General features: G+C 47.8%; 1 protein-coding gene across 4 annotated transcripts in view; it reads left to right on the top strand.

The window, feature by feature from the left end:
* The window catches only part of LOC136699909 (sterile alpha motif domain-containing protein 14-like), a 33135-nt gene that overhangs the window by 1572 nt on the left and 3732 nt on the right, over positions 1-27831 (top strand). For 2 of the 4 annotated variants that reach the window (XM_066674965.1, XM_066674967.1), the window contains exons 2-7: positions 20100-20154; positions 21103-21257; positions 21354-21651; positions 25457-25577; positions 25840-25908; positions 26992-27109. In XM_066674965.1, the coding sequence (XP_066531062.1) occupies positions 20124-20154; positions 21103-21257; positions 21354-21651; positions 25457-25577; positions 25840-25908; positions 26992-27109 (792 nt within the window). In that variant the 5' untranslated portion in view covers positions 20100-20123. The remainder of the gene's footprint in view (positions 1-20099; positions 20155-21102; positions 21258-21353; positions 21652-25456; positions 25578-25839; positions 25909-26991; positions 27110-27831) is intronic. The other 2 variants (XM_066674966.1, XM_066674968.1) reach the window with 1 other exon arrangement.

A 27831-nucleotide genomic window follows, 5' to 3' on the forward strand; every position in this document is an offset into this window, starting at 1 on the left:
CAGAGATTCAGACTCACACCTCAGAGACTCAGATTCACACCTCAGAAATTTAGACTCACACCTCAAAGACTCAGACTGGACTCAAACTCACACCTCAGAGACTGAGACTCACACCTCAGAGACTGAGACTCACACCTCAGAGACTCAGACCCACACTTCAGAGACTCAAACTGGACTCAGACTCACACCTCAGAGACTCAGGCTCACACCTCAGAGATTCAGACTAACACCTCAGAGACTCAGATTGGACTCAGACTCACACCTCAGAGACTCAGGCTCACACCTCAGAGATTCAGACTAACACCTCAGAGACACAGACTGGACTCAGACTCAAACCCCAGAGACTCAGACTCACACCTCAGAGATTCAGACTCACACCTCAGAAATTCAGACTCACACCTCAAAGACTCAGACTGGACTCAAACTCACACCCCAGAGACTGAGACTCAAACCTCAGAGACTGAGACTCACACCTCAGAGACTCAGACTCACACCTCAGAAATTCAGACTCACACCTCAGAGATTCTGACTCACACCTCAGAGACTCAGACTCACATGTCAGAGACACAGACTGGACTCAGACTCACCTCAGAGACGCAAACTGGACTCAGACTCACACATCATAGACTCAGACTCACACCTCAGAGACTCAAACTAGACTCAGACTAACACCTCAGAGATTCAGACTCACACCTCAGAGACTCAGACTCACACCTCAGAGACTCAGACTCACACCTCAGAGACTCAGACTCACACCTCAGAAATTCAGACTCACACCTCAAAGACTGAGACTGGACTCAAACTCACACCTCAGAGACTGAGACTCACACCTCAGAGACTCAGACTCACACTTCAGAGACTCAGACTCACACCTCAGAGATTCAGACTCACACCTCAGAGACTCAGATTGGACTCAGACTCACACCTCAGAGACTCAAACTAGACTCAGACTCACACCTCAGAGATTCAGACTCACACCTCAGAGACTCAGACTCACACCTCAGAGATTCAGACTCACACCTCAGAGACTCAGACTCACACCTCAGAGACTCAGACTCACACCTCAGATACTCAAACACACATGCCAGGGACTCAGACTCACATGTCAGAAACTCAGACTCACACATCGGAGACTCAGACTCACACATCTTAGACTCGGACTTACACGTCATAGGCTTAGACTCACACATCAGAGACTCAGACTCACACCTCATAGACTTAGACTCACACATCAGAGACTCAGACTCACACCTCAGAGACTCAGACTCACACATCTTAGACTCAGACTCACACATCAGAGACTCAGACTCACACCTCATAGACTTAGACTCACACATCAGAGACTCAGACTCACACCTCAGAGACTCAGACTCACACATCTTAGACTCAGACTCACACATCAGAGACTCAGACTCACACCTCATAGACTTAGACTCACACATTAGAGACTCAGACTCACACCTCAGAGACTCAGACTCACACATATTAGACTCAGACTCACACATCAGAGACTCAGACTCACACCTCATAGACTTAGACTCACACCTCAGAGACTCAGACTCACACCTCAGAGACTCAGACTCACACCTCAGAGATTCAGACTCACACCTCAGAGACTCAGATTCACACCTCAGAAATTGAGACTCACACCTCAAAGACTCAGACTGGACTCAAACTCACACCTCAGAGACTGAGACTCACACCTCAGAGACTGAGACTCACACCTCAGAGACTCAGACCCACACTTCAGAGACTCAAACTGGACTCAGACTCACACCTCAGAGACTCAGGCTCACACCTCAGAGATTCAGACTAACACCTCAGAGACTCAGATTGGACTCAGACTCACACCTCAGAGACTCAGGCTCACACCTCAGAGATTCAGACTAACACCTCAGAGACACAGACTGGACTCAGACTCAAACCCCAGAGACTCAGACTCACACCTCAGAGATTCAGACTCACACCTCAGAAATTCAGACTCACACCTCAAAGACTCAGACTGGACTCAAACTCACACCCCAGAGACTGAGACTCACACCTCAGAGACTGAGACTCACACCTCAGAGACTCAGACTCACACCTCAGAGACTCAAACTCACACCTCAGAGATTCAGACTAACACCTCAGAGACACAGACTGGACTCAGACTCAAACCCCAGAGACTCAGACTCACACCTCAGAAATTCAGACTCACACCTCAGAGATTCAGACTCACACCTCAGAGACTCAGACTCACATGTCAGAGACACAGACTGGACTCAGACTCACCTCAGAGACGCAAACTGGACTCAGACTCACACATCATAGACTCAGACTCACACCTCAGAGACTCAAACTAGACTCAGACTAACACCTCAGAGATTCAGACTCACACCTCAGAGACTCAGACTCACACCTCAGAGACTCAGACTCACACCTCAGAGACTCAGACTCACACCTCAGAAATTCAGACTCACACCTCAAAGACTGAGACTGGACTCAAACTCACACCTCAGAGACTGAGACTCACACCTCAGAGACTCAGACTCACACTTCAGAGACTCAGACTCACACCTCAGAGATTCAGACTCACACCTCAGAGATTCAGACTGGACTCAAACTCACACCTCAGAGACTGAGACTCACACCTCAGAGACTGAGACTCACACCTCAGAGACTCAGACCCACACTTCAGAGACTCAAACTGGACTCAGACTCACACCTCAGAGACTCAGGCTCACACCTCAGAGATTCAGACTAACACCTCAGAGACTCAGATTGGACTCAGACTCACACCTCAGAGACTCAGGCTCACACCTCAGAGATTCAGACTAACACCTCAGAGACACAGACTGGACTCAGACTCAAACCCCAGAGACTGAGACTCACACCTCAGAGACTGAGACTCACACCTCAGAGACTCAGACTCACACCTCAGAAATTCAGACTCACACCTCAGAGATTCAGACTCACACCTCAGAGACTCAGACTCACATGTCAGAGACACAGACTGGACTCAGACTCACCTCAGAGACGCAAACTGGACTCAGACTCACACATCATAGACTCAGACTCACACCTCAGAGACTCAAACTAGACTCAGACTAACACCTCAGAGATTCAGACTCACACCTCAGAGACTCAGACTCACACCTCAGAGACTCAGACTCACACTTCAGAGACTCAGACTCACACCTCAGAGACTCAGACTCACACCTCAGAAATTCAGACTCACACCTCAAAGACTGAGACTGGACTCAAACTCACACCTCAGAGACTGAGACTCACACCTCAGAGACTCAGACTCACACTTCAGAGACTCAGACTCACACCTCAGAGATTCAGACTCACACCTCAGAGACTCAGATTGGACTCAGACTCACACCTCAGAGACTCAAACTAGATTCAGACTCACACCTCAGAGACTCAGACTCACACCTCAGAGATTCAGACTCACACCTCAGAGACTCAGACTCACACCTCAGAAATTCAGACTCACACCTCAAAGACTCAGACTGGACTCAAAATCACACCTCAGAGACTGAGACTCACACCTCAGAGACTGAGACTCACACCTCAGAAATTTAGACTCACATCTCAAAGACTCAGATTGGACTCAGACTCACACCTCATAGACTCAGACTCACACGTCATAGGCTCAGACTCACACCTCATAGACTCAGACTGGACTCAGACTCAAACCCCAGAGACTCAGACTCACACCTCAGAAATTCAGACTCACACCTCAAAGACTCACACTGGACTCAAACTCACACCTCAGAGACTGAGACTCACACCTCAGAGACTGAGACTCACACCTCAGAGACTCAGACTCACACCTCAGAGACTCAAACTCACACCTCAGAGATTCAGACTCACACCTCAGAGACTCAAACTAGACTCAGACTCACACCTCAGAGATTCAGACTAACACCTCATAGACTCAGACTCACACCTCAGAGATTTAGACTCACACCTCAGAGACTCAAACTAGACTCAGACTCACACATCAGAGATTCAGACTCACACCTCAGAGACTCAGACTCACACCTCAGAGATTCAGACTCACACCTCAGAGATTCAGACTCACACCTCAGAGACTCAGACTCACACCTCAGAGATTCAGACTCACACCTCAGAGACTCAGACTCACACCTCAGAAATTCAGACTCACACCTCAAAGACTCAGACTGGACTCAAAATCACACCTCAGAGACTGAGACTCACACCTCAGAGAGTCAGACCCACACTTCAGAGACTCAAACTGGACTCAGACTCACACCTCAGAGACTCAGATTCACACCTCAGAGATTCAGACTCACACCTCAGAGACTCAAACTCACACCTCAGAAATTTAGACTCACACCTCAAAGACTCAGATTGGACTCAGACTCACACCTCATAGACTCAGACTCACACGTCATAGGCTCAGACTCACACCTCATAGACTCAGACTGGACTCAGACTCAAACCCCAGAGACTCAGACTCACACCTCAGAAATTCAGACTCACACCTCAAAGACTCACACTGGACTCAAACTCACACCTCAGAGACTGAGACTCACACCTCAGAGACTCAGACTCACACCTCAGAGACTCAAACTCACACCTCAGAGATTCAGACTCACACCTCAGAGACTCAAACTAGACTCAGACTCACACCTCAGAGACTCAGATTCACACCTCAGAGATTCAGACTAACACCTCATAGACTCAGACTCACACCTCAGAGATTTAGACTCACACCTCAGAGACTCAAACTAGACTCAGACTCACACCTCAGAGATTCAGACTCACACCTCAGAGACTCAGACTCACACCTCAGAGATTCAGACTCACACCTCAGAGATTCAGACTCACACCTCAGAGACTCAGACTCACACCTCAGAGATTCAGACTCACACCTCAGAGACTCAGACTCACACCTCAGAAATTCAGACTCACACCTCAAAGACTCAGACTGGACTCAAAATCACACCTCAGAGACTGAGACTCACACCTCAGAGACTGAGACTCACACCTCAGAGACTCAGACCCACACTTCAGAGACTCAAACTGGACTCAGACTCACACCTCAGAGACTCAGATTCACACCTCAGAGATTCAGACTCACACCTCAGAGACTCAAACTCACACCTCAGAAATTTAGACTCACACCTCAAAGACTCAGATTGGACTCAGACTCACACCTCATAGACTCAGACTCACACGTCATAGGCTCAGACTCACACCTCATAGACTCAGACTGGACTCAGACTCAAACCCCAGAGACTCAGACTCACACCTCAGAAATTCAGACTCACACCTCAAAGACTCACACTGGACTCAAACTCACACCTCAGAGACTGAGACTCACACCTCAGAGACTGAGACTCACACCTCAGAGACTCAGACTCACACCTCAGAGACTCAAACTCACACCTCAGAGATTCAGACTCACACCTCAGAGACTCAAACTAGACTCAGACTCACACCTCAGAGATTCAGACTAACACCTCATAGACTCAGACTCACACCTCAGAGATTTAGACTCACACCTCAGAGACTCAAACTAGACTCAGACTCACACCTCAGAGATTCAGACTCACACCTCAGAGACTCAGACTCACACCTCAGAGATTCAGACTCACATCTCAGAGACTCAGACTCACACCTCAGAGATTCAGACTCACACCTCAGAGATTCAGACTCACACCTCAGAAATTTAGACTCACACCTCAAAGACTCAGACTGGACTCAAACTCACACCTCAGAGACTGAGACTCACACCTCAGAGACTCAGACCCACACTTCAGAGACTCAAACTGGACTCAGACTCACACCTCAGAGACTCGGGCTCACACCTCAGAGATTCAGACTCACACATCTTAGACTCGGACTTACACGTCATAGGCTTAGACTCACACATCAGAGACTCAGACTCACACCTCATAGACTTAGACTCACACATCAGAGACTCAGACTCACACCTCAGAGACTCAGACTCACACATCTTAGACTCAGACTCACACATCAGAGACTCAGACTCACACCTCATAGACTTAGACTCACACATCAGAGACTCAGACTCACACCTCAGAGACTCAGACTCACACATCTTAGACTCAGACTCACACATCAGAGACTCAGACTCACACCTCATAGACTTAGACTCACACATCAGAGACTCAGACTCACACCTCAGAGACTCAGACTCACACATATTAGACTCAGACTCACACATCAGAGACTCAGACTCACACCTCATAGACTTAGACTCACACATCAGAGACTCAGACTCACACCTCAGAGACTCAGACTCACACCTCAGAGATTCAGACTCACACCTCAGAGACTCAGATTCACACCTCAGAAATTTAGACTCACACCTCAAAGACTCAGACTGGACTCAAACTCACACCTCAGAGACTGAGACTCACACCTCAGAGACTGAGACTCACACCTCAGAGACTCAGACCCACACTTCAGAGACTCAAACTGGACTCAGACTCACACCTCAGAGACTCAGGCTCACACCTCAGAGATTCAGACTAACACCTCAGAGACTCAGATTGGACTCAGACTCACACCTCAGAGACTCAGGCTCACACCTCAGAGATTCAGACTAACACCTCAGAGACACAGACTGGACTCAGACTCAAACCCCAGAGACTCAGACTCACACCTCAGAGATTCAGACTCACACCTCAGAAATTCAGACTCACACCTCAAAGACTCAGACTGGACTCAAACTCACACCCCAGAGACTGAGACTCAAACCTCAGAGACTGAGACTCACACCTCAGAGACTCAGACTCACACCTCAGAAATTCAGACTCACACCTCAGAGATTCTGACTCACACCTCAGAGACTCAGACTCACATGTCAGAGACACAGACTGGACTCAGACTCACCTCAGAGACGCAAACTGGACTCAGACTCACACATCATAGACTCAGACTCACACCTCAGAGACTCAAACTAGACTCAGACTAACACCTCAGAGATTCAGACTCACACCTCAGAGACTCAGACTCACACCTCAGAGACTCAGACTCACACCTCAGAGACTCAGACTCACACCTCAGAAATTCAGACTCACACCTCAAAGACTGAGACTGGACTCAAACTCACACCTCAGAGACTGAGACTCACACCTCAGAGACTCAGACTCACACTTCAGAGACTCAGACTCACACCTCAGAGATTCAGACTCACACCTCAGAGACTCAGATTGGACTCAGACTCACACCTCAGAGACTCAAACTAGACTCAGACTCACACCTCAGAGATTCAGACTCACACCTCAGAGACTCAGACTCACACCTCAGAGATTCAGACTCACACCTCAGAGACTCAGACTCACACCTCAGAGACTCAGACTCACACCTCAGATACTCAAACACACATGCCAGGGACTCAGACTCACATGTCAGAAACTCAGACTCACACATCGGAGACTCAGACTCACACATCTTAGACTCGGACTTACACGTCATAGGCTTAGACTCACACATCAGAGACTCAGACTCACACCTCATAGACTTAGACTCACACATCAGAGACTCAGACTCACACCTCAGAGACTCAGACTCACACATCTTAGACTCAGACTCACACATCAGAGACTCAGACTCACACCTCATAGACTTAGACTCACACATCAGAGACTCAGACTCACACCTCAGAGACTCAGACTCACACATCTTAGACTCAGACTCACACATCAGAGACTCAGACTCACACCTCATAGACTTAGACTCACACATTAGAGACTCAGACTCACACCTCAGAGACTCAGACTCACACATATTAGACTCAGACTCACACATCAGAGACTCAGACTCACACCTCATAGACTTAGACTCACACCTCAGAGACTCAGACTCACACCTCAGAGACTCAGACTCACACCTCAGAGATTCAGACTCACACCTCAGAGACTCAGATTCACACCTCAGAAATTTAGACTCACACCTCAAAGACTCAGACTGGACTCAAACTCACACCTCAGAGACTGAGACTCACACCTCAGAGACTGAGACTCACACCTCAGAGACTCAGACCCACACTTCAGAGACTCAAACTGGACTCAGACTCACACCTCAGAGACTCAGGCTCACACCTCAGAGATTCAGACTAACACCTCAGAGACTCAGATTGGACTCAGACTCACACCTCAGAGACTCAGGCTCACACCTCAGAGATTCAGACTAACACCTCAGAGACACAGACTGGACTCAGACTCAAACCCCAGAGACTCAGACTCACACCTCAGAGATTCAGACTCACACCTCAGAAATTCAGACTCACACCTCAAAGACTCAGACTGGACTCAAACTCACACCCCAGAGACTGAGACTCACACCTCAGAGACTGAGACTCACACCTCAGAGACTCAGACTCACACCTCAGAGACTCAAACTCACACCTCAGAGATTCAGACTAACACCTCAGAGACACAGACTGGACTCAGACTCAAACCCCAGAGACTCAGACTCACACCTCAGAAATTCAGACTCACACCTCAGAGATTCAGACTCACACCTCAGAGACTCAGACTCACATGTCAGAGACACAGACTGGACTCAGACTCACCTCAGAGACGCAAACTGGACTCAGACTCACACATCATAGACTCAGACTCACACCTCAGAGACTCAAACTAGACTCAGACTAACACCTCAGAGATTCAGACTCACACCTCAGAGACTCAGACTCACACCTCAGAGACTCAGACTCACACCTCAGAGACTCAGACTCACACCTCAGAAATTCAGACTCACACCTCAAAGACTGAGACTGGACTCAAACTCACACCTCAGAGACTGAGACTCACACCTCAGAGACTCAGACTCACACTTCAGAGACTCAGACTCACACCTCAGAGATTCAGACTCACACCTCAGAGACTCAGACTGGACTCAAACTCACACCTCAGAGACTGAGACTCACACCTCAGAGACTGAGACTCACACCTCAGAGACTCAGACCCACACTTCAGAGACTCAAACTGGACTCAGACTCACACCTCAGAGACTCAGGCTCACACCTCAGAGATTCAGACTAACACCTCAGAGACTCAGATTGGACTCAGACTCACACCTCAGAGACTCAGGCTCACACCTCAGAGATTCAGACTAACACCTCAGAGACACAGACTGGACTCAGACTCAAACCCCAGAGACTGAGACTCACACCTCAGAGACTGAGACTCACACCTCAGAGACTCAGACTCACACCTCAGAAATTCAGACTCACACCTCAGAGATTCAGACTCACACCTCAGAGACTCAGACTCACATGTCAGAGACACAGACTGGACTCAGACTCACCTCAGAGACGCAAACTGGACTCAGACTCACACATCATAGACTCAGACTCACACCTCAGAGACTCAAACTAGACTCAGACTAACACCTCAGAGATTCAGACTCACACCTCAGAGACTCAGACTCACACCTCAGAGACTCAGACTCACACCTCAGAGACTCAGACTCACACCTCAGAGACTCAGACTCACACCTCAGAAATTCAGACTCACACCTCAAAGACTGAGACTGGACTCAAACTCACACCTCAGAGACTGAGACTCACACCTCAGAGACTCAGACTCACACTTCAGAGACTCAGACTCACACCTCAGAGATTCAGACTCACACCTCAGAGACTCAGATTGGACTCAGACTCACACCTCAGAGACTCAAACTAGACTCAGACTCACACCTCAGAGACTCAGACTCACACCTCAGAGATTCAGACTCACACCTCAGAGACTCAGACTCACACCTCAGAAATTCAGACTCACACCTCAAAGACTCAGACTGGACTCAAAATCACACCTCAGAGACTGAGACTCACACCTCAGAGACTGAGACTCACACCTCAGAAATTTAGACTCACATCTCAAAGACTCAGATTGGACTCAGACTCACACCTCATAGACTCAGACTCACACGTCATAGGCTCAGACTCACACCTCATAGACTCAGACTGGACTCAGACTCAAACCCCAGAGACTCAGACTCACACCTCAGAAATTCAGACTCACACCTCAAAGACTCACACTGGACTCAAACTCACACCTCAGAGACTGAGACTCACACCTCAGAGACTGAGACTCACACCTCAGAGACTCAGACTCACACCTCAGAGACTCAAACTCACACCTCAGAGATTCAGACTCACACCTCAGAGACTCAAACTAGACTCAGACTCACACCTCAGAGATTCAGACTAACACCTCATAGACTCAGACTCACACCTCAGAGATTTAGACTCACACCTCAGAGACTCAAACTAGACTCAGACTCACACATCAGAGATTCAGACTCACACCTCAGAGACTCAGACTCACACCTCAGAGATTCAGACTCACACCTCAGAGATTCAGACTCACACCTCAGAGACTCAGACTCACACCTCAGAGATTCAGACTCACACCTCAGAGACTCAGACTCACACCTCAGAAATTCAGACTCACACCTCAAAGACTCAGACTGGACTCAAAATCACACCTCAGAGACTGAGACTCACACCTCAGAGAGTCAGACCCACACTTCAGAGACTCAAACTGGACTCAGACTCACACCTCAGAGACTCAGATTCACACCTCAGAGATTCAGACTCACACCTCAGAGACTCAAACTCACACCTCAGAAATTTAGACTCACACCTCAAAGACTCAGATTGGACTCAGACTCACACCTCATAGACTCAGACTCACACGTCATAGGCTCAGACTCACACCTCATAGACTCAGACTGGACTCAGACTCAAACCCCAGAGACTCAGACTCACACCTCAGAAATTCAGACTCACACCTCAAAGACTCACACTGGACTCAAACTCACACCTCAGAGACTGAGACTCACAGCTCAGAGACTCAGACTCACACCTCAGAGACTCAAACTCACACCTCAGAGATTCAGACTCACACCTCAGAGACTCAAACTAGACTCAGACTCACACCTCAGAGACTCAGATTCACACCTCAGAGATTCAGACTAACACCTCATAGACTCAGACTCACACCTCAGAGATTTAGACTCACACCTCAGAGACTCAAACTAGACTCAGACTCACACCTCAGAGATTCAGACTCACACCTCAGAGACTCAGACTCACACCTCAGAGATTCAGACTCACACCTCAGAGATTCAGACTCACACCTCAGAGACTCAGACTCACACCTCAGAGATTCAGACTCACACCTCAGAGACTCAGACTCACACCTCAGAAATTCAGACTCACACCTCAAAGACTCAGACTGGACTCAAAATCACACCTCAGAGACTGAGACTCACACCTCAGAGACTGAGACTCACACCTCAGAGACTCAGACCCACACTTCAGAGACTCAAACTGGACTCAGACTCACACCTCAGAGACTCAGATTCACACCTCAGAGATTCAGACTCACACCTCAGAGACTCAAACTCACACCTCAGAAATTTAGACTCACACCTCAAAGACTCAGATTGGACTCAGACTCACACCTCATAGACTCAGACTCACACGTCATAGGCTCAGACTCACACCTCATAGACTCAGACTGGACTCAGACTCAAACCCCAGAGACTCAGACTCACACCTCAGAAATTCAGACTCACACCTCAAAGACTCACACTGGACTCAAACTCACACCTCAGAGACTGAGACTCACACCTCAGAGACTGAGACTCACACCTCAGAGACTCAGACTCACACCTCAGAGACTCAAACTCACACCTCAGAGATTCAGACTCACACCTCAGAGACTCAAACTAGACTCAGACTCACACCTCAGAGATTCAGACTAACACCTCATAGACTCAGACTCACACCTCAGAGATTTAGACTCACACCTCAGAGACTCAAACTAGACTCAGACTCACACCTCAGAGATTCAGACTCACACCTCAGAGACTCAGACTCACACCTCAGAGATTCAGACTCACATCTCAGAGACTCAGACTCACACCTCAGAGATTCAGACTCACACCTCAGAGATTCAGACTCACACCTCAGAAATTTAGACTCACACCTCAAAGACTCAGACTGGACTCAAACTCACACCTCAGAGACTGAGACTCACACCTCAGAGACTCAGACCCACACTTCAGAGACTCAAACTGGACTCAGACTCACACCTCAGAGACTCGGGCTCACACCTCAGAGATTCAGACTCACACCTCAGAGACTCAGACTGGACTCAGACTCAAACCCCAGAGACTCAGACTCACACCTCAGAGATTCAGACTCACACCTCAGAGACTCAGACTCACACCTCAGAAATTCAGACTCACACCTCAACGACTCAGACTGGACTCAAACTCACAACTCAGAGACTGAGACTCACACCTCAGAGACTCAGACTCACACCTCAGAAATTCAGACTCACACCTCAAAGACTCAGACTGGACTCAAACTCACACCTCAGAGACTGAGACTCACACCTCAGAGACTCAGACTCACACCTCAGAAATTTAGACTCACACCTCAAAGACTCAGATTGGACTCAGACTCACACCTCATAGACTCAGACTCACACGTCATAGGCTCAGACTCACACCTCATAGACTCAGACTGGACTCAGACTCAAACCCCAGAGACTCAGACTCACACCTCAGAAATTCAGACTCACACCTCAAAGACTCACACTGGACTCAAACTCACACCTCAGAGACTGAGACTCACACCTCAGAGACTGAGACTCACACCTCAGAGACTCAGACTCACGCCTCAGAAATTTAGACTCACACCTCAAAGACTCAGACTGGACTCAAACTCACACCTCAGAGACTGAGACTCACACCTCATAGACTAAGACTCACACCTCAGAGACTAAGACTCACACCTCATAGACTCAGACTCACACGTCATATGCTCAGACTCACACCTCATAGACTCAGACTCACACCTCAGAGACTCAGACTCACACCTCATAGACTCAGACTCACACCTCAGAGATTCAGACTCACACCTCAGAGACTCAAACTGGACTAAGACTCACACCTCATAGACTCAGACTCACACCCCAGAGATTCAGACTCACACCTCAGAGACTCAGGTTGGACTCAGACTCACACTTCATAGACTCAGACTCACACGTCATAGGCTCAGACTCACACCTCATAGACTCAGATTCACATGTCATAAGCTCAGACTCACACCTCAGAGACTCAGACTCACATGCCAGAGACTCAGACTCACATGTCAGAGACTCAGACTCACACATCAGAGACTCAGACTCACATGCCAGAGACTCAGACTCACATGTCAGAGACTCAGACTCACACCTCAGAGACTCAGACTCACACCTCATAGATTCAGACTCACAACTCAGAGACTCAGACTCACACCTCATATACTCAGACTCACACCTCAGAGACTCAGACTCACACCTCAGAGACTCAGACTCACACCTCAGAGTCTCAGACTCACACCTCATATACTCAGACTCACACCTCAGAGACTCAGACTCACATGTCAGAGACTCAGACTCACACATCAGAGACTCAGACTCACATGCCAGAGACTCAGACTCACATGTCAGAGACTCAGACTCACACCTCAGAGACTCAGACTCACACCTCAGAGACTCAAACTGGACTCAGACTCACACCTTAGAGATTCAGACTGACACCTCAAAGACTCAGACTGGACTCAGACTCACACCTCATAAACTCAGACTCACACCTCATAGACTCAGACTCACACGTCATAGACTCAGACTCACACCTCATAGACTCAGACTCACACCTCAAAGACTCAGACTGGACTCAGACTCACATGTCAGAGACTCAGACTCACACGTCATAGGCTCAGACTCACACCTCATGGACTCAGACTCACACCTCATATACTCAGACTCACACCTCATAGACTCAGACTGGACTCAGACTCACACCTCAGAGACTCAGACTCACACATCAGAGACTCAGACTGGACTCAGACTCACACCTCAGAGACTCAGACTCAAACCTCAGAGACTCAGACTCACACCTCATAGACTCAGATTCACACCTCATTTACTCAGACTGGACTCCGACTCACACCTCATAGACCCAGACTCAAACCTCAAAGACTGAGAATCACACATCATAGGCTCAGACTCACACCTCATAGAGTCAGACTGGACTCAGACTCACACCTCAGAGAGTCAGACTCACACCTCATAAATTCAGACTCATACCTCATAGACTCAGACTCACACCTCAGAGACTCAGACTGGACTGAGACTCACACATCAGAGACTCAGAGTCACACCTCAGAGATTCAGACTCACACATCAGAGACTCAGACTCACACCTCAGAGACTCAGACTCACACGTCAGAGACACAGACTGGACTTAGACTCACACATCAGAAACTCATACTGGACTCAGATTCACACCTCATAGACTCAGATTCACACCTCATAGATTCAGACTGGACTCAGACTCACACCTTAGAGATTCAGACTGACACCTCAAAGACTCAGACTGGACTCAGACTCACACCTCATAAACTCAGACTCACACCTCATAGACTCAGACTCACACGTCATAGACTCAGACTCACACCTCATAGACTCAGACTCACACCTCAAAGACTCAGACTGGACTCAGACTCACATGTCAGAGACTCAGACTCACACGTCATAGGCTCAGACTCACACCTCATGGATTCAGACTCACACCTCATATACTCAGACTCACACCTCATAGACTCAGACTGGACTCAGACTCACACCTCAGAGACTCAGACTCACACATCAGAGACTCAGACTGGACTCAGACTCACACCTCAGAGACTCAGACTCAAACCTCAGAGACTCAGACTCACACCTCATAGACTCAGATTCACACCTCATTTACTCAGACTGGACTCCGACTCACACCTCATAGACCCAGACTCAAACCTCAAAGACTGAGAATCACACATCATAGGCTCAGACTCACACCTCATAGAGTCAGACTGGACTCAGACTCACACCTCAGAGAGTCAGACTCACACCTCATAAATTCAGACTCATACCTCATAGACTCAGACTCACACCTCAGAGACTCAGACTGGACTGAGACTCACACATCAGAGACTCAGAGTCACACCTCAGAGATTCAGACTCACACATCAGAGACTCAGACTCACACCTCAGAGACTCAGACTCACACGTCAGAGACACAGACTGGACTTAGACTCACACATCAGAAACTCATACTGGACTCAGATTCACACCTCATAGACTCAGACTGGACTCAGACTCACATCTCATAGACCCAGACTCACACCTCATAGACACAGACTCACACCTCATAGACTCAGACTGGACTCAGACTCACACCTCATAGACTCAGACTCGCACCTCATATACTCAGACTCGCACCTCATAGACTCAGACTGGACTCAGACTCACACCTCATAGACCCAGACTCAAACCTCATAGACTCAGACTCACACATCATAGGCTCAGACCCACACCTTATAGAGTCCGACTGGACTCAGACTCACACCTCAGAGAGTCAGACACACACCTCATAGACCCAGACTCAAACCTCATAGACTCAGACTCACACATCATAGGCTCAGACCCACACCTCATAGAGTCAGACTGGACTCAGACTCACACCTCAGAGAGTCAGACTCACACCTCAGAGACTCAGACTCACACCTCAGAAATTCAGACTCACACCTCATAGACTCAGACTTGACTCAGACTCACACGTCAGAGACTCAGAGTCACACCTCAGAGATTCAGACTCACACATCAGAGACTCAGACTCACACATCAGAGACTCAGACTCACACATCAGAGACACAGACTGGACCCAGACTCACACATGAGGGACACAGACTGGACTCAGACTCACACTTCAAAGACTCAGACTCAAATTCACACTTTAGAGACTTAGATTCAGAACTCAGACACTCAGACTTGACAAAGACTCACACCTCATAAACTCAGACTTTACAAAAACTCACACCTCAGATACTCAGACATGACACTGACTGACACATGAGAGACTCAGGTTTGAAGTGTGAAGTTTTGAAGATTGGTATTTGAAGGCTGAGTGTTTGAAGGCCAAGTATTTGAAAGCAGATTGTTTGAGGGCTTGGTATTTGAAACTGAATTTTGAAGGCCAAGTGTTTAGAGGCAGAGTGTTTAAAGGCTGGGTGTTTCAAGGCTAGTTATTTGAAAGTTGATTGTTTGAAGGCTGAGTTTTGACAGCTGAGTGTTTGAAGGCTCAGTTTTTGAAAGTGGGGTGTTTAAAACCTGGATGTTTGAAGGCAGGGTGTTTAGAGGCAGAGTGATTGTAGGGAAAGTGTTTGAAAGCAGGGTGTTTGAAAAGCAAGTGTTTGAAAGCCAAGAGATTGAAGGCAGAATGTTTGAAGGCTGAGTTTTTGAAAGATATGTGTTTGAAAGGAGAGTATTTGAAGGCAGAGTGTTTGAAAGTTGAATGTTTGAAAACCTAGTTTTTGGAAGCTGAGTGATTAAAGGCAGAGTGTATGAAGGCCGCATTTTTGAAGGCAAAGTGTTTGAAGACAGAGTGCCTAAAGGCAGTGTTTGATAGCAGAGCATTTGACGGCAGAGTGTTTGCAAGCAGAGTGCTTGAAGGCCAAGTGTTTGAAAGCAGAGTGTTTGAAAGCAGGGTGTTTGAAGGCCAAGTGTTTGAAAGCAGAGTGTTTGAAAGGCAAGTGTTTAAAGGCAGAATGTTTGAAAGCAGAGTGTTTGAAGGCCAAGTGTTTGAAAACAGAGTGTTTAAAGGCAGAGTGTTTAAAGGCCAAGTTTTTAAAGGCAGAGTGTTTGAAAGCTGAGTGTTTGAAGGCAGAGTGTTTGAAAGCAGAGTGTTTGAAAGTTGAATGTTTGAAAACCTAGTTTTTGGAAGCTGAGTGATTAAAGGCAGAGTGTATGAAGGCCGCATTTTTGAAGGCAAAGTGTTTGAAGACAGAGTGCCTAAAGGCAGAGTGTTTAAATGCAGAGTGTTTGAAAGCAGAGCATTTGAAGGCAGAATGTTTGAAAGCAGAGTATTTGAAAGCAGAGCATTTGAAGGCAGAATGTTTGAAAGCAGAGTGTTTGAAAGCAGAGTGTTTCAAAACAGAGCGTTTAAAGGCCAAGTTTTTAAAGACAGAGTGTTTGAAAGCTGAGTGTTTGAAAGCCGAGTGTTTGAAGGCAGAGTGCTTGAAAGCTGAGTGTTTAAAAACAGAGTGTTTGAAGGCCAAGTTTTTAAAGGCAGAGTGTTTGAAAGCTGAGTGTTTGACGGCCAAGTGATTGAAAGCAGAGTGTTTGAAAGTCAAGTGTTTAAAGGCAGAGTGTTTGAAAGCAGAGTGTTTGAATGTTATGTGTTTGAAGGCAGAGTGTTTGAAGGCTGAGTGTTTGAAAGCTATGTGTTTAAAGGCAGAGTCTTTGGAACTATGTGTTTGAAGGCCAGTGGTTTGGTGGCAGAGTGTTTGAAGGCTTGGAAGGCATGTGTTTGAAGGTAGAGTATTTGAAACCTATATGTTTGAAAGCTATGTGTTTGAAGATAGAGTTTTTGAAAGCCAAGTGTTCGAAGGCAAAGTGTTTGGAACTGTGTGTTTGAAGGCAGAGTTTTTGAAAGCAGAGTGATTGAAGGCAGAATGTTTGAAGGCCAGTAGTTTGAAACCTATGTGTTTGAAAGCCAAGTATTTGAAAGCCAAGGATGTGAAGACAGAGTGGTTTGAAGGCTGAGTTTTTGAAGGCAGAGTGTTTGAAGGCAGAGTGCTTGGAAGATATGGGTTTGAAGGTAGAGTGTTTGAAGGCCAAGGGTTTAAAGCAGAGTATTTGAAGTCGGTGTGTTATGAGACCAAGTGTTTGAAAGCTATGCGTTTGAAAGCAGAGTGTTTGAATGCTATGTGTTTGACAGCAGAGTGCTTGAAAGCTGTGTGCTTGAAGGCAGAATGTTTGGAACTATGTGCTTGAAGGCAGAGTGTTTGAAGACCAATTTTTTAAAGGCAGAGTGTTTGAAAGCCAAGTGTTTGAAAGCTGAGTGTTTGAAAGTCAAGTTTTTAAAGGCAGAGTGTTTGAAAGCCGAGTGTTTGAAAGCTGAGTGTTTGAAAGTCAAGTCAAGTCAAGAAAGGCAGAGTGTTTGAAAGCTGAGTGTTTGAAAGCCGAGTGTTTGAAGGCAGAGTGGTTGAAAGCTGAGTGTTTAAAAACAGAGTGTTTGAAGGCAGAGGTTTTGAAAGCTGAGTGTTTGAAAGTCAAGTGTTTGAAGGCAGAGTGTTTGAAAGTCAAGTGTTTAAAGGCAGAGTGTTTGAAGGCAGAGTGTTTGAAGGCAGAGTGTTTGAAAGTCAAGTGTTTAAAGGCAGAGTGTTTGAAAGTCAAGTGTTTAAAGGCAGAGTGTTTGGAAACAGAGTAATTGAAGGCAGAGTGTTTGAAGGCAGAGTGTTTGAAAGCAGAGCGTTTGAAAGTCTAGTGTTTAAAGCTGACTGTTTGAAAGTCAAGTGTTTAAAGGCAGAGTGTTTGGAAACAGAGTAATTGAAGGCAGAGTGTTTGAAGGCCAAGTTTTTAAAGACAGAGTGTTTGAAATCTGAGTGTTTGAAGGCCAAGTTTTTAAAAGCTATGTGTTTGAAGGCAGAGTCTTAGGGACCATGTGTTTGAAGGCCAAGGGTTTTAAGGCAGAGTGTTTGAAGGCCAAATGCTTGGAAGGCATGTGTTTGAAGGCAGAGTATTTGAAACCTATATGTTTGAAAACTATGCGTTTGAAGGTAGAGTGTTTGAAAGCCAAGTGTTTGAAGGCAAAGTGTTTGAGACTGTGTGTTTGAGTTTTTGAAAGCAGAGTGATTGAAGGCAGAATGTTTGAAGGCTAGTAGTTTGAAAGCTATGTGTTTGAAAGCCAAGTGTTTGAAAGCTGAGGATTTGAAGGCAGAGTGGTTGACAGCTGAGTGTTTGAATGCTGAGTTTTTGAAGGCCAAGTGTTTGAAGGCAGAGTGGTTGACAGCTGAGTGTTTGAAGGCTGAGTTTTTGAAGGCTGATTGTTTGAATGCTATGTGTTTGACAATTGAGTGTTTGAAAGCTATGTGCTTGAACGCAGAGTGTTTGAAGACCAAGGGTTTGAAGGCAGAGTGTTTGAAAGCCAAGTGTTTGAAAGCCAAGGGTTTGAAGACTGGGTTTTTGAAGGCATCGAGTTTTTGATGGAATTGCTTAATGGCAGAGTGTTTGAAAGCAGAGTTTTTCAAGGCAAAGTGTTTGAAAGCAGAGTTTTTGAATGCAAAGTGTTTGAAGGCAGAGTGTTTGAAAGCCAAGTGTTTGAAGGCTGGGTTATTGAAGGCATCAAGTTTTTGATGGAAGTGTTTAATGGCAGAGTGTTTGAAAGCAGAGTTTTTCAAGGCAAAGTGTTTGAAGGCAGAGTGATTGAACGCAAAGAGTTTGATGGCAGAGTGATTGGAGGCAGACTGCTTGAAGGCTGAGTGATTGAAAGCTATGCGTTTCAGAGCTGAGTGTTTGAAGGCCAGGTGTTCAAAGCCAGGCTGAGTACTTTGTTTTATTTTGTGTGAAAATAAACTGATGTTGTGATGTCACAGCATATACATAGGTGGGGGCTTCTGATTGTTCAAATTCACAAGCTGCTTTAAACCAATTAAAAGAACTTTTCTTGCTATTTGGAGACTGAGCTCTCGCAGATCAGAACGGTCAGTGTCTTTTCCCTGTCCAGACAAGGGCTGAGCATTGTCCTGAAGGGATGTTGTCCAGAGAAGGTCAGGGAATTCTGGGTTAATTGTAAGATGAGCTAAGAGTAAAGTGTCCGGTTTCTTGGAGGGGATTCTGTCTGTTTTCTGAGGAAAAGAGGGAGCAAGGGATTGAGGCTCCTGTAGAAGTGCAGAGTCTTCAGAAAAAGGGCTGAATCATCTGGTCATTTCTCTGACCACACAGTCCAGAGGAAACCTGGCCTCAGTGACCCAGGGGGAGACGGACAGAGACTTTAACACGAGCAAACACACTTTGAACGGATCTGCTTACTAATCCTTTATTTTACCATATGCACCCAGGATCTGCACTTAGTGTTCTCCTTCAAGCATCTTGAGTTGATGATACAGAAGACACTGAAATGTGATTTATTTTAAATTCTTTCTCTCTGTTTTCTTTCTCTCTCTGTTCTCTTTCTTTCTCTCTCTCTTGTCTCTCTCTCTCTCTCTCTCTCTCTCTCTCTCTCTGCAGTGTTTACTCAGCTCTTGGTTGGTCATGCAGCTTGATGAGACAGAGAATGTGTTCAGTGAGTCTCTCCACCATCTGACCAGCTTCAAACCACAATACATTCAGTGCCAACAGAGACTATGAATTCACCCTATTTGTGATGTCATAACCAGGGATGTCACAACCAGGGATATTCATATTTTTCATACTGTTCGTATTACCGTACTGTATTACTGCCTTATATCTGTGAGCGCTCAAAGTTGAGTGAGGGGTTTTCGGCTCTGTGCAGTTCAGCTCAGCACAGCCTGAAAGTGCACACCGACACGTGTCGACGATAAAAACCTGTTTCTGGGAGACAGCAGATATCAGCGCCTACTGCTGGAGGAACAGAAAATGACGTAACTGAAATAAGACGCTTCTACACTTTTTAAACACACAGCTTGCGCTAACAGACACTTGTGGTTTAACACACACCACAGCAGATGGTTTTCCAGTGAAACTAAGGCTCAAATCACACACATTTAGAGATAAAGACTCATAGAGTCGAGTGAAGGCTCTTCTGGGTGTTTTGTCTGTTTTCAGATTAATTCCTCTTTCTTTTAATCCAAACTCAGCTCTAAACTCACCCTGCGGTGGGCTACTGGCTTGTGTTTTATCCCCCACTCGTTTTTAGAGAGTGACATCAGCAGTCAGTGATGGTCAATGTCCTTGTACCTAGCTGAGAACAGAAATTTGACAGCACACACACAACATAATTACCACCCTCATTGTGACATACAGACCACATTTTTAAATACCGCGGCATATGTTATTACTGTACACTCTCACTACTATGTCTATTTAAACTATGTATATTTAAATATACCAACCTATACACATTTATATCCAGCCTAGAGAGGTGTAGCCCCACCATTTCAGGGTAGAGCAGTGTAGCCCCGTCCATTCTGGGTGCAATGAGTGTTTGTGTGATAAATTGCTGACTGTTTGTTTTGTTGTTGTTTCTTGTGTTGTGTTTTGTTTTGTTTAGCTGACCTGAACGATGCGATCCCGGAGACGGAGCTGCTGGACAGCAGTGTGCAGAAATGCCGTGTCCAGGTTCGGAGGAGCAGGAACAGACCGTCTCGATCTCGTCTCAGAGACAGCATCAGCTCCACTGAGGGAGACGACAGTCTAGACAGGAGGGTCAGTCTCAGTCATCCATTCATTCATTTGCTGCTATAGCACCTTTTTTGTATTTGAGCAATATGCGTTTATATTTTGCTGTGTGTGTGTGTTTAGTCTTTGGACAGTCCCCTTCACTCCGTCCCTCCTCCTGGTCTCCATGTGTCCTCTCTCTCTCCGGAGCTCCTCCTCTCGTCTCCTTTCCGTCCATCACCGTTCTCCTTCGATTCTCCTCTGCGTCGTTCTCCCGAGGAGCCAGACTCCAGCTCTCCGACCCCCAGGGGGCGCTACAGGCAGCTGACCAACGCTACCTCCCACGAGGCACTAGTGCCCCGTCCTGCTAGCTCCCCCTGCAGGTCCTGCCCTGAAACCTCCCCCCTATACTTCCGCAGGACCCGCCGGCCTGAGAGCGAAGGTGAAAACTGACTTCTGACTGTCACTGTAACTCGCAGAGTGTAGGGAGGGACCTGTGGGGGTAGTGTGGGGAGAGACCTGTGGGGGTAGTGTGGGGAGAAACCTGTGGGGCTAGTGTAGGGAGAGACCTGTGGGGCTAGTGTAGGGAGAGACCTGTGGGTCTAGTGTAGGGAGAGACCTGTGGGGGTAGTGTGGGGAGAAACCTGTGGGGGTAGTGTAGGAAGGGACCTGTGGGGGTAGTGTGGGGAGAGACCTGTGGGGGTAGTGTGGGGAGAAATCTGTGGGGCTAGTGTAGGGAGAGACCTGTGGGGCTAGTGTAGGGAGAGACCTGTGGGGGTAGTGTGGGGAGAGACCTGTGGGGGTAGTGTGGGGAGAAACCTGTGTGAGTAGTGTGGGGAGAGACCTGTGGGGCTAGTGTAGGGAGAGACCTGTGGGGCTAGTGTAGGGAGAGACCTGTGGGGCTAGTGTAGGGAGGGACCTGTGGGGGTAGTGTGGGGAGAGACCTGTGGGGGTAGTGTGGGGAGAAACCTGTGGGGGTAGTGTAGGGAGAGACCTGTGGGGCTAGTGTAGGGAGAGACCTGTGGGGGTAGTGTAGGAAGGGACCTGTGGGGGTAGTGTGGGGAGAGACCTGTAGGGGTAGTGTGGGGAGAAACCTGTGGGGCTAGTGTAGGGAGAGACCTGTGGGGGTAGTGTAGGGAGAGACCTGTGGGGGTAATGTGGGGAGAGACCTGTGGGGCTAGTGTAGGGAGAGACCTGTGGGGGTAGTGTAGGAAGGGACCTGTGGGGGTAGTGTGGGGAGAGACCTGTAGGGGTAGTGTGGGGAGAAACCTGTGGGGGTAGTGTAGGGAGAGACCTGTGGGGCTAGTGTAGGGAGAGACCTGTGGGGGTAGTGTAGGAAGGGACCTGTGGGGGTAGTGTGGGGAGAGACCTGTAGGGGTAGTGTGGGGAGAAACCTGTGGGGCTAGTGTAGGGAGAGACCTGTGGGGCTAGTGTAGGGAGTGACCTGTGGGGCTAGTGTAAGGAGAGACCTGTGGGGGTAGTGTGGGGAGAAACCTGTGGGAGTAGTGTAGGGAGAGACCTATGGGAGTAGTGTAGGGAGAGCCCCTCTGGGGCTAGTGTAGGGAGGGACCTGTGGGGGTAGTGTGGAGAGAGTCCTGTGGAAGTAGTGTAGGGAGAGACCTGTGGGGGTAGTGTTGGGAAGGACAGGTGGGCGGAGTCTGGGAGTTTGGCTGTTTTAAATAGTTGGAGATTGTGGAGGGACCTGTGGGCAGAGTCTGGGAGTTTGGCAGGTTTAAATAGTTAGAGATTTTGTGGGCGTAGCCTGTGGACCTGTGGGCGTAGCCTGTGGAGGGACCTGTGGGCGGAGCTGGTAGAGGGATCTGTAGGCGGAGTCTTGGAGTTTGGCTGTTTTAAATGGTTGGAGATTGTTGGGGGACCTGTGCGCAGAGTCTGGGAGTTTGGCAGGTTTAAATAGTTAGAGATTGTGGAGGGACCTGTGGGCCTAGTCTGAGAGTGACCTGTGGGTGGAGTCTGGGAGTTTGGAAGGTTTAAATGGTTGGAGATTGTGGAGGGACCTGTGGACATAGCCTGTGGAGGGACCTGTGGGCGGAGTCTGGGAGTTTGGCAGGTTTAAATGGTTGGAAATTGTGGAGGGACCTGTGGGCGGAGTCTGTGGAGGGACCTGTGGGCGGAGTCTGGGAGTTTGGCAGGTTTAAATGGTTGGAGATTGTGGAGGGACCTGTGGGCAGAGCCTGTGGAGGGACCTGTGGGCGGAGTCTGGGAGTTTGGCAGGTTTAAATGATTGGAGATTGTGAAGAGACCTGTGGGCGGAGCCTGTGGAGGGCCCTGTGGGCGGGGTCTGGGAGTTTGGCAGGTTTAAATGGTCGGAGATTGTGGAGGGACCTGTGGGTGGAGCCTGTGGAGGGACCTGTGGGCGGAGCCTGTGGAGGGACCTGTGAGCTGAGTCTGGGAGTTTGGCAGGTTTAAATAGTTGGAGATTGTGGAGGGACCTCTGGGCGTAGCCTGTGGAGGGACATGTTGGCTGAGTCTGGGAGTTTGGCTGGTTTAAATGGTTGGAGATTGTGGAGGGACCTGTGGGCGTAGCCTGTGGAGAGACGTGTGGGCGGAGTCTGGGAGTTTGGCAGGTTTAAATGGTTGGAGATTGTGGAGGGACCTGTGGGCGGAGCCTGTGGAGGGCCCTGTGGGCGGAGTCTGGGAGTTTGGCTGGTTTAAATGGATGGAGATTGTGGAGGGACCTGTGGGCGGAGCCTGTGGAGGGACCTGTGGGTGGAGTCTGGGAGTTTGGCAGGTTTAAATGGTTGGAGATTGTGGAGGGACCTGTGGGCAGAGCCTGTGGAGGGACCTGTGGGCGGAGTCTGGGAGTTTGGCAGGTTTAAATGATTGGAGATTGTGGAGAGACCTGTGGGCGGAGCCTGTGGAGGGACGTGTGGGCGGAGTCTGGGAGTTTGGCAGGTTTAAATGGTTGGAGATTGTGGAGGGACCTGTGGGCGGAGCCTGTGGAGGGCCCTGTGGGCGGAGTCTGGGAGTTTGGCTGGTTTAAATGGATGGAGATTGTGGAGGGACCTGTGGGCGGAGCCTGTGGAGGGACCTGTGGGTGGAGTCTGGGAGTTTGGCAGTTTTAAATGGTTGGAGATTGTGGAGGGACCTGTGGGCAGAGCCTGTGGAGGGACCTGTGGGCGGAGTCTGGGAGTTTGGCAGGTTTAAATGATTGGAGATTGTGGAGAGACCTGTGGGCGGAGCCTGTGGAGGGCCCTGTGGGCGGGGTCTGGGAGTTTGGCAGGTTTAAATGGTCGGAGATTGTGGAGGGACCTGTGGGTGGAGCCTGTGGAGGGACCTGTGGGCGGAGCCTGTGGAGGGACCTGTGAGCTGAGTCTGGGAGTTTGGCAGGTTTAAATAGTTGGAGATTGTGGAGGGACCTGTGGGCGGAGCCTGTGGAGGGCCCTGTGGGCGGAGTCTGGGAGTTTGGCTGGTTTAAATGGATGGAGATTGTGGAGGGACCTGTGGGCGGAGCCTGTGGAGGGACCTGTGGGTGGAGTCTGGGAGTTTGGCTGGTTTAATAGGTTGGAGATTGTGAGAATGGTAGTGTAGTGTTGGGTCTTGAGCAGACTGGAAGCTCAAACCTGGTTTAATGTGGAGTGTACATTTACCCCAAATTAGATACAAATCTGATCTCACCGTGTGACCCAGTCTGACCCCTCAGATCTGATTACCTATGGGTTTTCATCACCTCGGGGGCAGGGCTTATTGCCTTTTTGCCCTCATTGTAGTCTCACAAGCATTGTTACTATGACGACCAACATCTGCATCGTTACCATAGGAACCGTCAGGAATGTCATGCACCGTTACTACGACGACTAACAGCTGCATTGTTGCTATGACAAATATTGTTTTCACTATTAATTTGACAACAATTTTTAAATTGTTACTATGACAACCATCCTCTGTGTCCTTCCTGATTGGTTATATACAGTGTGGTGGCTACATTCATTTGAAGATTTGATATACCTCGCGATGACACACGAATAGGGTTCGATGAGGTAAAGTGTCAAGTGGACACATACTGTTACTATGACAACCAGTGTCTGCTTTGCTACTATTAAAATGAATAAGTCTTCACTAAGTTAACTAACTTGTGTCCTGTTACTATGACAACCAACATCTGAAGCATTACTCCATCACTATATCATCCAGCATGTGTTGTTTCTATGACGACCCACACAACTGATCACACCGACTGGATTTGGATGTTTTGACTTTAATATCTGAAAATATCTGATATAAACCAGATCCGATGTGTGTTTGGACAGTTCTGGTGTCGGACGACAGTCAGGATGGAAGTTCGGCTGAACCTGGGAGTCCCACTGTGGTTCTAGATAAGAAAACCAAGAGGAGGTTCCTGGACCTGGGGTGAGTCTCACTGACACGTCAATGTCAGGACACGAGTGTCCTCTCTCTCTCTCTCTCTCTCTCTCTCTCTCTCTCTCTCTGTCCCTGCCTCTCTCTCTCTGTCCCTTTTTCCTGTCTATCGCTACATCTTTCTCTCTGTCTCTTTCTTTCTTTGTCTATCTCTACATTTCTCTCTTAACTGTCATCTTCTCTGAACTAGTGACTTCGATTATACTCTCTGTCTACCCCCCTTCCTCTCTCTCTCTCTCTCTCTCTCTCTCAGGGTGACGCTCCGTCGTTCCTATGTGAGAGTGAGGAGGGATAAGTCTAACAGGCTGTCTATGGGGAACCGGTGAGACTTGTTTATTTGTTTATATTTGTTTGTGTTTCCTATTGCACTGAGAGTAATTTGTGTAGTGTGTAATTTACAGAGTGTTTTTAGCAACTCCTTATATTCAGCATGAGTTTGTGGAGAACTTTATGTGAGATTTATGTGAATAGTTCTTGTGACATCACAAACAAGTGACCTCAGCTTGGTGTGTTACAGACATATATCAACATATATACATGGTACAACCTATACTCCAATTAGCCACAAAATTAAAACCTGCACCCAGACAGTAATTAGACACTAATATTGAAAGAGAAACGTGACCCTTATATTTCACTAAAGATTACTGTCGACATATAACTACAAGAGTTCAAAACCATTGTTTTATGACTGACAATGTGTCCTACAGAGTGTGTAGGGGTCATTTGGGAAACCTCTCACGGATCACTCCCACATTCAGACGAGGAGAACTACTTTATTAAACTTTAACCCAAACTAGAGGAATACTTGCGATAAAACATCATCCTCCAAGAGTCTGTTCACTCTCAGAGCGCATGGACAGCGGGGTCTGATTATTTAACTGTAAACAGGGGGAAAAGACTGAGATGGAGGAATACGGGACTTGTGTCTGTCGTCTCTTACTCACTACAACAACACAGCAGTGAAATAAGACGATGACTGAAGCTTGTGTGTGATCTGTGTGTGAATAACTCACTGAGATTCAGACAGAAGAGCAGAGAGACGTAGTAGAGTCTTACGCTAACAGTTTTTCATTAGATCCTATGGTGAAAATGCTAATGTGGCTAACAGAGGGTAACTGTATTTCCTCCTCATTAAGCTCCACAGTGGGATCCTTTACCCCCCAACACAGAGAGACAGTGGTGGTCTGTGTGTGTGAGTGCTGTGAGACACTCTCCAGTGCAGGGAGAGGAGCTGTGTATGGGATACATTTATCCGACTTTTCATTTGTTTACATTATAGCTGTGCTCTGAATCAGATACTTCCTCCCTGATATGGCCCGCTTACTCCAACACCATCACATGACTCATGGATTTAACTTTTAATTTCCTCCTTGCTGAAGGTTTCCATGTTCTGTGTGTGTAGAGAGCCCTGTGAGAACCCATCTCGTCCCTTCGTGCCTTTCTCCTGGTTCTCTGACAGCCACAAAAGCTCCGCCTCCTCATCCCCCAAAACAGCAGCTCCCAGCAAATCAGACTCTCAGGTACACACACTCAGACCAGTCTCTAAGACTCTGATCAGACTCTCAGGTACACACACTCAGGTCAGACGCCCAAATACACACGTTCAGGTCAGACCCTCAGACACACCCAGATCAGACACTCAGACACACACTCAGATCAGACACCCAGATAAACACACTCAGATCAGACTCTCAAGTACACCACTCAGATCAGACTCTCAGATACACACTCAGTCCAGACTCTCAGGTACACACTCAGTTCAGACTCTCAGGTACATACACTGAGATCAGACTCTCAGGTACACACACTCAGACCAGTCTCTAAGACTCTTATCAGACTCTCAGATACACACACTCAGGTCAGACACCCAAATACACATGTTCAGGTCAGACCCTCAGACACACCCAGATCAGACACTCAGACACACACTCAGATCAGACACCCAGATAAACACACTCAGATCAGACTCTTAAGTACACACACTCAGATCAGACTCTCAGTTACATACACTCAGATCAGACTCTCAGGTACATGCACTCAGATCAGACTCTCAGATACACACTCAGTCCAGACTCTCAGATACATACATTCAGATCAGACTCTAAGGTACACACACTCAGATCAGACTCTAAGGTACACACACTCAGATCAGACTCTCAGGTACATGCCCTCAGATCAGACTCTCAGGTAGACACACTCAGATCAGACTCTCAAGTACACCACTCAGATCAGAGCCTCAGGT

Source organism: Hoplias malabaricus, chromosome 6 (genome assembly GCF_029633855.1).
Source record: "Hoplias malabaricus isolate fHopMal1 chromosome 6, fHopMal1.hap1, whole genome shotgun sequence".
In the NCBI taxonomy this organism is placed as follows: domain Eukaryota; kingdom Metazoa; phylum Chordata; class Actinopteri; order Characiformes; family Erythrinidae; genus Hoplias; species Hoplias malabaricus.